The following is a 12,996-nucleotide window of genomic DNA, read 5'->3' as shown; positions in this document are numbered from 1 at the left end:
CCCTTGCCCTAAGAACACAAATGCACAAAGGCACAAAGGCAGCAATGCCCCCCTTCTTCCCACCACTTTCCTTGACAGCAGTTGGTGAGCATTAGTGCTTGTGCTGTTCCAGTCTCCATGCATGGCTACACCCCATGTCCCCTCACAGCACAACCAAGGCATCAGGATTATCCCTCCAGACTCTCTTTTGGTAATATAGTGTATGTGGCCTGGTGTAGCCTAGAGCTCTTCATCCAGGTCTTCCTCCCTGGGGCAGAGCCCATGGGGTTGTCCTGGTGCTGTGCATGCAACACTGTCCGTGAATGTCCCATGGAATCACAAATCAGAACCCAAAACTCATCAGACTTGTCCTCAAAACCGCAGAGACTCTACATTAGGTGCATAGCTGGTCAGCTTTTAATTTTTGATGGTCCCCAACAGTTGTGTGTATGGGTGCAAAGGGAATATGTAAACACTGGCTCTGAAATCATCAATATTGGATCTCTGCAGGAATCAATAATCCACCATCCCATGTCATTCAGGTTGCTGTCCAATCAGCCCATGCTCACCACATGGGGTTCACAGCTCTCTCCCTGCCAGAGCACAGACAATACTTGATTTAGCACGAAAAGTCAGAAAGTCCCAGAAAACCATTATCTGACCATGCATGCAGTGTGCTGGTACACAGTCAAATGTTTAAAACAAATTTAAACCAGCAGGGTGAATTTATACCAGAGCAGTGCTCCGCATCACAGAGCACAGCACTGGAATGTGGTCCGGTGCCCTAAAGCTTCTGCATCATCAGCTCACGGCTGCAGAGAGGAGCAAGGCAGCCAGCTGGTGACTGTCTTCTGCTCCATTTTCTGCTGGTCTCATGTTCACTGGTTCCCTGGACTCTGTCTCCACTGGTGCTTCTTTCTCATCTCAGATCTGAACAGCAAGTTTGCTATTTCCTTTGCTTCATGCTCATACAGATTCTGCTACTATGGGACCTGGCCCATAGTAAACATCAGTTATAAACAGAGAAGATGTTATGAGTTCCTTTTTCTTTCTCAGAAGCTCAGGCCAGCAACCTGCTCCAGTCATCCCTGTTCATACCCCAGACACAAAGACTGACATGGCAGACAGAATGGAGTCTACAAGGGAGCAAGAGATCTGTAGAGATTCTTCAGGTTTCTCCTGCTCAGTCACAGGGACTCCTTCCTTCCCCACCCTTCTGTCCTGCCCATGGAGAGCAGACATCACTGTCTGAAAACCGACGTGGTCCTCCCAGGGTTTTCTGCTTAAAAATGTGGCAGACTGATGAAGAAGCAAACCCACTGAGCTCTGTGCTGGCCTGGCTGACTGTCCTGTGTCCTGTATGTCATCTGGCAGGGCCTGCCCATGACCTGAGCTCTCGTGACCATTGTGTGGGTCTGGACAAAACCCAGACCTTGACAGAGATGCTTTGCTGTCCTGAGGCAGGGGGAGGTCTGATGCCTGGAAGCCACAGACAGATGGAGTCAAGCAGGAGCAGTGGCACAAAAGGGCTGTGGGGGCAGCACACCTGTCATGGGCAACCTTGGGGAACAGTGCTGGGCCCTAGCAGCACCTCTGAAGCCTTCCTGTTTGAGGCAACAGGGGTGGTCATGTCAGGCAGCTGTGGTACAAGCCCAGGGCTCTCTGACCTGGCTCTGCCCAGCACCCAGCTTGGCTGGCTCCTGCTGCATCCTCAACCAAGCCATCGGCCTGGCCAGCCTCCTTTCCCATCCTCTCACATTTCCCGGCTCAGAGGAAGCAGCAGCAGATGTGTGAGCTGTTTGCTTTGTGCCGAGGCCACGCGGGAGTTACCTGCGCTCAGCCCAGACATGCCGTTTCCAAACGAAACACAAGGACTGAGCCAAGACCATCAAAATATAGCCAAAGCCTTGCTTGCAACCGGCCGCCAGGCCAGCCCTGTCCCCTGTGCAGCGCAGAGCCAGGCTGGCCCCTGCCAGAGCCAGGCAGCCATGCACTGGACACTCTTCTGGGCGTGACCCCACAGCCCCGCACGCCCTAGCTCCTCTGCAGGGTCCGCGCTCCCTCCAGCCTGGCCCCGCACTCGCAGTCAGGAGCCCAGCCGCCATCTCCGATTGCATTTCCAGAACGCCTTCCCACACGGCAAGCAGCACTGAGCAGGAAGGCACGGACATGGAGAGAGGGGGGCCTCCCTTCGGGGGCTGCACAGCCCAGACACCCCTGCACATGCCTGGGGCTGCTATGCTCATTCAAGGACACACAGCATCTCGGCTTCGACCCTGTCCCTGAACCCACCCCTGGCCCCTTCCCCATCTCTGTCCCCAGCCCTTCCCCATCCCCACCCACCCCAGACTGGGACAGTGTGCAGTGCTGCCCAGCACAGACCAAACCCAAATCTTCCCTGACCTACATCTTACTTCTCACCTCCCACTCACTTCTACCCAGACTTCCCCCTAATCCCACCTAGACCCATCCCCAAGCCCCCTGATCTATACCATCCTACACTTGCCCCTGCCCCACATGCCTTCTCTATTCCACACCTGGCCCTTGCTCCCACCCAATTCCTCCTTCCCCCCACACTCCTACCCCATTCCCTGCACTCACCCCCCAACAAGCCCCTCTCCAGCGCTCCCACCCCACACCGTCAGTCACCTGCATGCACACATACACACATCACAGCTCACCTTCTCCAGCCCACACTCACACCCTCCATGCCTCTGCAGTGTACCCACAGGGCACCCATAGGCCGTTCTTTCTTGCCAGCTCCAAATTTTCCTCCACGGTGACCTAGAGACACTTTTTCCTGACCAGGTCACAGTACTTCCTCCTGCCTTGTCTTATGGACCCCAGAATTCCTGCTCTTCCTGGCCCCTTGGGCATCTCTCACCACCTGGCTCTAGAGATTCTCATGGTCCCAGCCAGACACCCCCGTGCCCCACACCTCCAGCAAAGAAGTGTCCCCAATGTCACTGGTGCTTGTCCTGATGGACAGCCTGGATGCTGCCACGGTTGGCAGTGCCTTGCTGCAGCATACACCCATCCTTATCCTGATTTGGGCAGGTGGCATCACCTGGCCCAGGCACCAGGGCCCCACAGCCTGAGCTGAGACAGAAACACTGAACACAGAACACACAGAATCAAAACGGCATCGCTAGCTCATCATGGGGTCACAGAGCTTTTGGAGGCCCAGCAGCCCTCTGGCTCCAGCTGTGACCTCTTGCCACATAAAGGCTGGTGCAGCAGCACGTGTCTCAGCTCATTAGCTCATTAGCATAATTAATGCTAATGCTCACAACCAGCCTTACCAACACTGATGAACTTGGACTAATGACCTCACAGGGGGAGAGGGAAGTTGGAAGCCTGGGAACAGGCAGCTCCCCCGAGGCAGTATCACGTTCCTGAGCTCCGTCCTGGCTGCAAGGCAGCTCCACACTGATGCAAGCAAGGCCTGGCACAGCAGGACCCACCTCAACTGAGGCCCACACCATGCTCTGCATGATGGGCAGCCTTGCCATGTGCCTGATGTCAGTGGCATTGCCCTTTAGTTGCACACAGAAAGGATGTACATGACTTGGCCCCATTCCAAACTCACACCGAGTGTGGGGATCTCTGCTCCAGCATTCCTGTTGCAAATGCTGCCCATCAAAGCCATGATGCCTGCACCAAACACCCTGCAGCAGCAGATCTCCCACCCCAAGCTGCTCACAGCCCTGCCTGTGCCCTGCCTAAGCTCACGCCTCAATACCTGTACCTACCTGCAAGAAGCAGGTCCCAACAGGGGTGTTCTCCTTCAGGGACACATTGTAGAAGTTACTCCTGAACACTGGCTCATTGTCATTGACATCCTGCAAGGCCACATGCACCACAGCTGAGGAAGAGAGGGCAGGGGTTCCTCGGTCTGTGGCCAGCACGGTGAGCTGAGGCTGAGGGTCCTTCTCATAATCCAGTGGGGCAGCAGTGGTGATGATGCCAGTGGCAGGGTCGATGGTAAACCAGCTGGAGTGGGTGTCACGGCCATGCAGAATGCTGTACCATACCTCCCCGTTGGGACCCTGGTCCTTGTCACGAGCTGTCACCTGCAGGACAAAGCTGCCCGGGTACACGACCTCAGGGATGCTCTGCTTGTACTCCTGCTGGTCAAAGAGCGGGGGATTGTCATTAACATCCATCACCTGCAGCACAAAGGCCGATTCTGCCCGGAGTGGGGGTGTTCCTGAGTCAGTAGCTGTCACCCGCAGATCATAGGAGTCTCTTTCTTCCCGATCCAGAAGTTGGTCTACACAGATCAGATAGATGATGTTGTCCTTGGTAGTGAGGGCAAACTTGCCATCTCCTCCCTCCAGTGTGACATTGACATTGGAGTACTCTCCATAGTCTGGATCAGAAACAGAAATGCGTGCCACGTACTGTCCGGGCTGGGCTCCCTCGGAGATCTGCGGGGAGCCATCCTCACTCAGAAAGATGATAGTCATGGTGGGCTGGTTGTCATTATAGTCACGGACATGAATAGTGACAAAGGCTGTGGTGACCTCAGGATGGACAGCCTTATCCCTTGCCTGCACCACCAGCTCATGCACCTTCCTCACTTCATAGTCCAGACCCTTGTTGAGCTTGATGACTCCAGTCCGAGCATCAATGGTAAAGTACTGGTCAGGATCGCTCTGCCGCCGATTAATCTCATAAATCACATCCCCATTGTCACCTTCGTCTGCATCAGAGGCAAAGACCTGCAGGATGCTGCTGCCAGGTTTCAGATTCTCTGAGATGAGTGTATGATAGCGGCTCTGGTTGAAGCTGGGAGCATTGTCATTGATGTCTTGGATGGACACATCCAGTGTCATCTGGGTGCTCCGGGGAGGAGAACCACCATCGTAGGCTTCCAACAGCAGTGAGTATGATGAATGGTTCTCCCGATCCAGAACGTTGCTGACCACCAGGTCCAAATACAGGACCCCATTGGGGCCTCGACGTGTTTCCAGGCGGAAGGCCTGCCCCACATTCCCTCCCTTAATCACATAGCCTTGTGTGTTCAGGAGGCCACTGTCAGCATCAAAGGCTGGGTCCAAGGGAAACCTGCTGCCAATGGGTGTGTGCTCTGGGACCTGAAAGGTGCTGTGCTGCTTGGGAAAGGCTGGGGCATGGTCATTGATGTCATTCACTTGGATGTTAACTTCTACCGTAATGCCCTCTGGGGTGACAGCAATGAAGCTGTACCGGTCCCGGGTCTCCCGGTCCAGGACACGAGCTGTTTTGATGATCCCAGTATTTTCATCTATCCCCAAGTCAGTGGAGACGCCGCTGCCCTCCTGTGCTGAGATGAAATACATGTAGGCACTAGTTTCAGGGGGCAGGCCAGCACTGATGTCCCCAATGATGGTGCCAGCTGGCTGCTCCTCATCTATTTGTAGATCCAGGGTGCCCAGGACAGCAGAGCCCATCCCTGCTCTCAGGGCCGCAAGCATGAGCAGCTCCAGCAGAAGCATTGTTGACCTCTTCATTTGCTCCATGGCTGGCAACCGGCAGAATTGAGGTTGGCTTGATCTCCTTTGCAGAGTTTGCTTTAATCCTGCCTGGAATGCAGACCAGAGGATACTGGTTAAGAGGGAGCAAAGGAAGGACAGAAAAAAGCCTGGAGAGGGAAGGCCTGCCAGGTATCTGGTGCCCAATCACAGGTATCACCTGTCCCTCACAAGAAGTGAATGTGACACCATGTCAGAGGCTGCCCAGAACAAAGGCCTGGGACAGCACCTGCAGTCAGCCCAGCAGGTCACAACAGTGACAGTGCACCGAGGCCAGCAGCTAGTACTCTGTCACATAGGTGCTTCCTACATGCTCAAGTGCTCTTTCCAACCACTGCCCACCTGGCAACACTGGTGCCAGCTGCTCCAGAGTGGCATGCTCCTGTATCTTCAACAGCTGAATGCTTTCTGTGAGGTTCACAACCTGTCTGCAAGAAGACAGAGGTTTTTGGGCAAACAGCAGCGTTGCACCTCTTCACCCTGAGAAAAGCTGGTCTCAAATTATGAGATAGCTCAGCGAGTAACTCGTTGAGACCCTAGCCCCCACCTCCCTCTCTCCCCGGCAACATGCCTTTCAGGACCACAGGGATTTAGGTGCCAAAAACCCATGAAGTGCAAATCTGGTGTCTCTGGGAGGGAGCACAGAACTGGAATGGGCTTCCATCCAGTGAACAATAAATCAAAACGGCTGTATTGCAAAGGATGTGCCCACAGCTGGGAATGCCTGTGATAAAATCAGACCATGCTCATTGTTTGGGCTGGCACAGAGATCTGTGGGTGCCCCAAGCTGGTACCATGGAGGGTGGTGGCAGTGCAGTAGGAACGCAGCGACTCCTTCTGAGCTGCCAGCTGCTCCGTCCCACACCCTCCACTGCTCACTCCCCTCCTTTGTCTCCTTCTTGCTGCTCCTTGCTGGCTCTGACTCCTTCCCTCCCTTTCCCCCGTAACTGCATTTCGATGCAGCAGTGGGGGAGGGACGCACAGCCAGCCACAGCTCCTGCAGCACTGCAGCCGGACATGGCAGACATGCCGGACACACTCCCTGTGACCATGGGCAGCCAGCCCCCTGCCCACCCCTCCTGATAACAGCCTGAGTAATCCAGCGGCCAGAAGCTGCTGAAGAACACCAACCCCAACACTCGCTCAGCCGCAGCGAACAAGGCTTCGTGGTCTGCAGGGATGGCGGCAGCATGAGCTCACACTTGGACTCTCTTGAAAGCATTTGCTGCTGGTCCTATAACCACGCTCAGGAGCCGTTTATGTCAGATGCAGGAGCAAGAACCTCCCTGTCTTGGGGGATGGAGGTGGCTGGCAGTGCCCAGTTTGGGGACTAAGAATGTCAGCCCTTGACCAAAGAACCCCATGGCAGTGTTAACCCTTTCCAAGACACACAGGATGATTATTTTTGGGTCCCCTTTCCCACCTTGTCAGTTGTCTAGATTTGTTTTTTTTCTGTGGAAATTCTGGGTTAGTGATTGAAATAAAAATATTAAAAAGTATTTTCCACTCATAAAGAAGTGTTTACTTCAGTGAGCATCCAGTGTCTGAGGCCTATCCACACATTCTGAGGTAAATCTATATGCTCTTCTTGCACCCAGCAAGTGAGAGCCCTCACAATGTTGTAGGAGCAGAAGTCAAAATAAGATACTTTTGTCTGTGTGGGCTGTGAGTCGGGAATCTGCACTAATGCGGTGGTCCTAGACAAGTCTGTCTCTCTGTTGGAGCTAGCTGTAATTCCCAGCTGGAGGGGTAACCACCTAACCCCAGAACATGCAGTGCTGGAGGAATAGGGCCTGGGGTAGCTTGTGTGTTGAGACTGCACCATTCCAGCTGCTCAGGTCATGGAAAGGGACAGGGCAGAGGGTTTAAAGCCTTGGCAGGAGATTAGACCCAAAAAAAAAAAAAAAAAGTGTAGAAAAGCAGGTAGAGGGCCAAGATTCAGGGCAACTTCACTAAGGACAGGATGGAGCTAACAGTTCTTGGACAGTGTCTGGAAGAGATCAGGGCACAGACATGGAGACATGCCCACCTGGTTCGATTAGTAATATGGCTCTTGAGAAGCCATTAAGGCTTTGTGGGCTGCTGGTGGAGGGAAGAGAAACTTAAAAAGCAAATATGGGGAGCTAAGAGCACTAGCATAACCAGGGAACAAAAATTATGGTCCCTGGGCTGGGGAACTGGTGATGAAAGCCTGTATAAACTTCTTCATTTCTATCCAGCCTGGATGCAACTGGGTAGTTTCAAAGCAAGCCTATCTTTCAGCAAGAGGTGCAACTGAACAGCTACCAGACTGCACCAGTATGAGGTGAGCAGAAGCCATCCTTGGTACCAGGAGCCCCTGTTACAATGAGGTCTGCAGGCTTGGGTCAGAGGGAGACAGCAGTGACCTCACTGGATGCAGAGTCACCAATTCTGAACAGCTGCTTCCAGTTAGCAGAGAGCTCAGTGCAGGGGCTGGCTTGGCCAGTCCATGTAATGTGAGCCAGACTGCCCCTCTCCCTCTCTATCCCTCCCACCACCAGGCACCAAGATCCCTTGTGAAGAACAGCAGCAGGAGTCTCAAAAAAACTGCCAGGATGAGCAGGATGAGAATCTCTTCACATTGGTATTTGAGGTCCAGAGCCATGGTGAGGACGTTGACAGGAAGAGCAGCTAAAATGGAGCGAGCTGCAACATCCATCTAAGCCTAGGGCTGACAAGCTGGCACACCAGGGGAACCCAGCCTACACTTGGCAGATGTGTGACATTTGGAAAGCAAAACTACATGGAATTACATTGGGATCACTGTGTGCACCTTTGCCGGCCTGCCAGTGGCACCTTGCTCCTTGTGTCAGCCATGAGATAGGGGAAGCAGGCTCACAGCAGCCCCAGCAGAGAAGCTGGAAAGACAGCACCCACTGTGCATGCCACACAAACAGATGTCAGAGTGCTTGCTGTGCAAAGGCTCCACGAAAGCTGCAGGTGGGATGCCATACCCTAGGTCTGACATGAAAGGCCATGACTCACGTAATGATGTTTTTGAGACACCAGTCCAGAAGAGGAAGCCCGTTTAATCTTTGCTGAGCACCAGTCACTGACCTGGAATATGGTTTCCTCCTGTACATTCGCACAGATTCTTTCTTTCTCTAGTTTCAGATGATCTGCCCTCGGAACCATGCACTGCCCTGACTTGCCTGCAGTGCAGCCTTGGGCTAACAACTCGCTTCCAGCCTCTACTAAGCCTACCACTACCTACAGCCACCTCCGTGATTCCTGGGCCTCCTACCATCTCCCACCTGGGCCTTGAGGACCAGCACCCTTCTGCTCGCTCTCAGCCGGGCCACACAGCCTCATGACCCCCTGATATAAGCTCCAAGCCGCCAGAGTGGCAGTGGCAGTCCTTTCCTGTGGATGCAGTTAAGCCCCACTGCATCCTTGTGAATCCCATTTTCGTGCTACACTGGTCCCCGCGGGCTCTCCTGTCTCTCAGAACGCATCCCCCACAAAGGAAGTTCTAATGAATCTTTTCGCGCCGGAGCCAATTCCCACAGTGCCAGTCTCGAGACATCCCCGCGCTGCATCGGCCCCTGCCAGGCTGTGCCCATCGCCACGGCGCTGCGGAGCCTCGCCTGCTCCCTGCACACTGGAGCCCCCGGCTGTCGGGGCTCGCTCTCCCCCGGAGCTCCGGGCTCCCGGGGCTCCCCGGCCGCCGGGCCCACCGTCCGCTGCCGCTCCCTGTCCCCGTCCCTGGCGCTCCCGGACGTCCCGCACCGGGCGGTCTCGGTGCCGGCATTCTGCCAGCCCCGCTCCCCGCTCCGCCCGGGCCCGCAGCCCCCGCCCGGCGCCTTCACGGTTCCGCTGAGCGCGCTCTCCTCGGCTGGTCTGCCCTGCGGCGGCACCGCGAGCGCCCGGTCCCGTCCCGTCCCGTCCCGCCCGGCAGCTGCCAGCGCCGGGGCCGCCAGCGAGCCCGGTCCGGCCGCGGGTCCGCGGTGTTGCGCCGCCGCGGGCGCGTCCCCCCGCCACCCCCCCGCCTTCCCCCCCCAGCTCCATTGTCTCCGCGGCTGAGGCAGAACAAAGCGCCTGGTCCCGGTCCCGGTCCGGTCCCACCGTGCGACGATGCCACCGTGCGGGACAACGGGCGGGGGACGAGCTAGGGCCAGTCCCCGACGCTAGGACTTACACCGCGCGTCCCGTGCCGGCGGCGTTCACATCCCGCAAGGGTCCGGCCCCGCCACGACGTCCCGCAGCCTCCCCGCTCCTCCGGTGCCACGGTCGCTCCGGTACCGCCGGCCGCTCCAGCGCCCCGAATGCTCCGGTGCCCCCGGTGCCGCGGCCGCCCCGGTGCGGCTGTGGCCCTGCGGAGCGCTCGGCGGCGGTTCGGCGCTGGCTCGGCGCGAAGGCTCCTGCTGAAACCCGACCCAGCGCCGCCCTCAGCCCCCCTCTCCCTCCACCGCCCCCTCCCCGCCCCGCACCGGAGCGCGCCGGCGGAGCGTGGCCTCGAGGCGGCCCCGGGCGGGCCGGAGGGGGTGCTGCGGTGGGCCGGTGTGGCGGGGCACCTAGGGGCCGGGGAGCAGGATCGGCACGGAGACGGAGGAAGGGCTGGACCCGGGATACAGAAAGATGGAAGAAAGCGGTGGGCGCCGGGAGCCCGAGAAAATGGGAAGGGGTTGGAAGGGAGCAGGAGGCAGCAGTGGGACGGGACCGGGCCGGAAAAGGGCTGGCGAGGGGATTAAATGAAGCTGTGGGCAACACTGGGGGCATGTGGGGACATGATCCCAGGCCATTCTTTCCTCTCCATCGCAGTTCCTTCTTCAGCACATGACCCAGAGCTCAAGTACCTGTGACCTGCCAACACCTTGACTCACATCAGGGCTCCTAAGGTCCTGGCTGGAAGATGCTCAGCCAATGTGCCTGTGCAAGAAGGGACTGGGGCTCCACCAGTCTATGCCATGGGAAAAGAAACAAGACTCTGATGACTCCAGGCATTTCCACCAGTAACTGGCTCCTCAGCTCGGCTTCGCCACTCAGGCAGCATTTCCCTGCTCCAGACAGACCAGGTCTCAGCAGTGTCTGTGTCTGTTGGAGCCACACAGTCTCTAGGCCAATAACCACTGCTGGACCTTCTTTGATTTCTTAGTGGCAAAACTGCTGTTGACTAGGGTCCGTCGCTGAGATCATCTGCTAAAGGCCCTGGCTCAGTGTGCTCCATCAAGAAAAGGTTCTTCCATCAGTTACAATCAATTCAAATAAGTATTGAGAGCACCAGACAAATTTCATAGAGAAGGAATTCTTCAGGATTTGCATGTCTGCATCTCCTCCTGAATATTGCATAGGTTGAGCTGGATTTAGATATAAAATATAACTCTGGGTTATTTTCACTTATCTAAAGGTATCCTAAAGAAACCAAATGCTTTTGACCCTGAATAGCACATCTTACAATTTTAATAATAAATTCACCAAGCTGTAGTATATTCAATTTATTTCCTCCTACATCTATCTTGAGAAGGTCACAGGAAGGCAGGAAAAAATTCAGAAGAGGGCGACAAGGCTGATAAAGGTCCAGACTAATTCAATGCATGGAACAATTTTGTTTCCACTCTGGAAAGGTGAGAAATGAGGGAAATGCGGAAGAGGACAATGCAACCATGAGCAATCTGTGGATAGTCTTTTTGTTCAGCTCTGTGGAGCTGCTTTTGTTTACTGTGTCTTCCAATATAAATGAGGCATGGCATGAAGCTAACAGAAACTAAGATCAAACCAAAGAAGGTGGTGGTTCGTGTGAGGGTCTGTAGGCCTGGGGAACTTCTAACCCTAACCCTAACCCAAACTTCTTGACATAGAATGCTGTAGATGCTCAACACTTATATTGGCACAAGAAGTGCCAAGAGTTCACAGAAGAGAAATCACAGAACCATAGAATCACAGAATGGTCTGGTGTTGGGAGGGACTTTAAAGATCACCTCGTCCCAACACCTGTGTCCTGGGCAAGGACACCTCCCACTAGACAGGTTGCTCCCTGGTCTTCCCATCCCAACCTGGCCTCGAACACTTCCAAGGATGGGGCAGCCACAGCTTCTCTGGGCAGCCTGAGCCAGGGCCTCACCATTCTCACAAATCCTTTGAGGGTTCCTGAACAGAGGAAACCACCTCCAGTTCATAAGTCATGTGAGTCACAAAGGGATGGGTCTGCAGAAGTACTTAGGTGAAATTGTGTGTGCTTCTCTTGTTCTTCCACCCCTTTCTCTGCATCCACTTAAAGCCACTTTTGGATGCTGGACGAGAGGTAGTCTTGGGCTGACTCTCGATGAGGTGGTCCTTGCAATCTTGTGCCTGTTTCAGTTTTAACAACTTCAGCCTTTACTTAGCTATTATGACTCTATTTCTCTGAAAGACCTTTTAGTGACACTGGGTAGAGTGCAACAGCTCTCAATCCCCATGTGTAAGAAATCAGGCAAGGAAGGCAAGAGACTGACATGTCTGAGTCAGAACCTGCTGGTCAAACTAAAGAGCAAGAAGGAAATGCAGAGGCAGTGGAAACAGAAACAGGTATCCCAAAAGGTGTATAGGGACCTTGCCCAGTTGTTTAGGGAAATTGTGAGGAAGGCCAAGACACAACTGGAGCTGATCTTGGCAAGAAATGCAAAGAATAATAAAAAGACTTTCTACAGCTATGTCAGCCAGAAAAGAAATGTCAAAGACCGTGTACCCTGCCGAAAAAACACAACTGGCAAACTGATAACAAGGAAGGAGGAGAAGGATTATGTGTTCAGCCATGTTGGGCAGGATTGCTAATCTGTTGTAGCATAGGAAAGCTCTGCAGAGGGATCTGGACAGACTGAACTGATGGGCTGATCAGCTGATGTATGATGTTCAGCCAGGCCAAGTACTGGGTCCTGGACTTGGATCACCACAACCTCAGGCAGCACTCCAGGCTGGGAATAGAGTGGCTGGAAAGCTGGAAAAGGCCCTGGGGGTGCTGGTTGACAGTGGCTAAACATGAGACAGCATGTGCTCAGGTGGGTGAGAAGGCACATGGCACCCGGCTTCTGTCAGCAATAGTGTGGCCAGCAGGAACAGGTCAATAATTCTTCCCCTCTGCTCCACTCTGGAAAGACTCCACCTGGTGCAGTGCTCCCAGCTCTGGAGTCCTCAGTACAGGAAAGATATAGACCTGTTGGAGTGATACAGGGAAGAGCCCCAAAAATAATCAGAGAACTGGAACACCTCTCCTGTGAGGACACACTGAAAGAGTTGGGGTTGCTCAGCATGGAGAAAGAGGGCTCTGGGGAGATCTTAGAGCCCCTTCCAGAACTTAAAGGGGGATTATGACAAAGATAGGGACAGACTTTTTAGCAGGGCCTGTAATGACAGGACAAGGGGTGATGTTTTTAAACGAAACCACAGTAGATTCAGACTAAGTATAAGGAAGAAGTGTTTATGGTGAGGGTGGGGAAACACTCAAGGTCAGGTTGGATGGTTGGATGGGGCTCTGCGTCACCTGATCCAGTAGAAGATGTCCCTG

General features: G+C 54.6%; 1 protein-coding gene across 1 annotated transcript in view; it reads right to left on the bottom strand.

The window, feature by feature from the left end:
* Positions 1–9,908, bottom strand: part of DCHS1 (dachsous cadherin-related 1) — a 42,091-nt gene extending 32,183 nt beyond the window's left edge. The window contains exons 1-2 of the mRNA XM_085064815.1: positions 9,655–9,908; positions 3,732–5,546 (exon numbers count right to left, since the gene is read on the bottom strand). Coding sequence (XP_084920941.1) covers positions 3,732–5,483 — 1,752 coding nt within the window. The 5' untranslated portion in view covers positions 5,484–5,546; positions 9,655–9,908. The remainder of the gene's footprint in view (positions 1–3,731; positions 5,547–9,654) is intronic.
* Between the last annotated feature and the right edge of the window lie 3,088 nt (positions 9,909–12,996).

This window comes from Lichenostomus cassidix, chromosome 1 (assembly GCF_008360975.1).
Source record: "Lichenostomus cassidix isolate B80296 chromosome 1, HeHo_3.0, whole genome shotgun sequence".
NCBI lineage: Eukaryota > Metazoa > Chordata > Aves > Passeriformes > Meliphagidae > Lichenostomus > Lichenostomus cassidix.
This window is presented reverse-complemented; position numbering and strand designations above follow the sequence as displayed.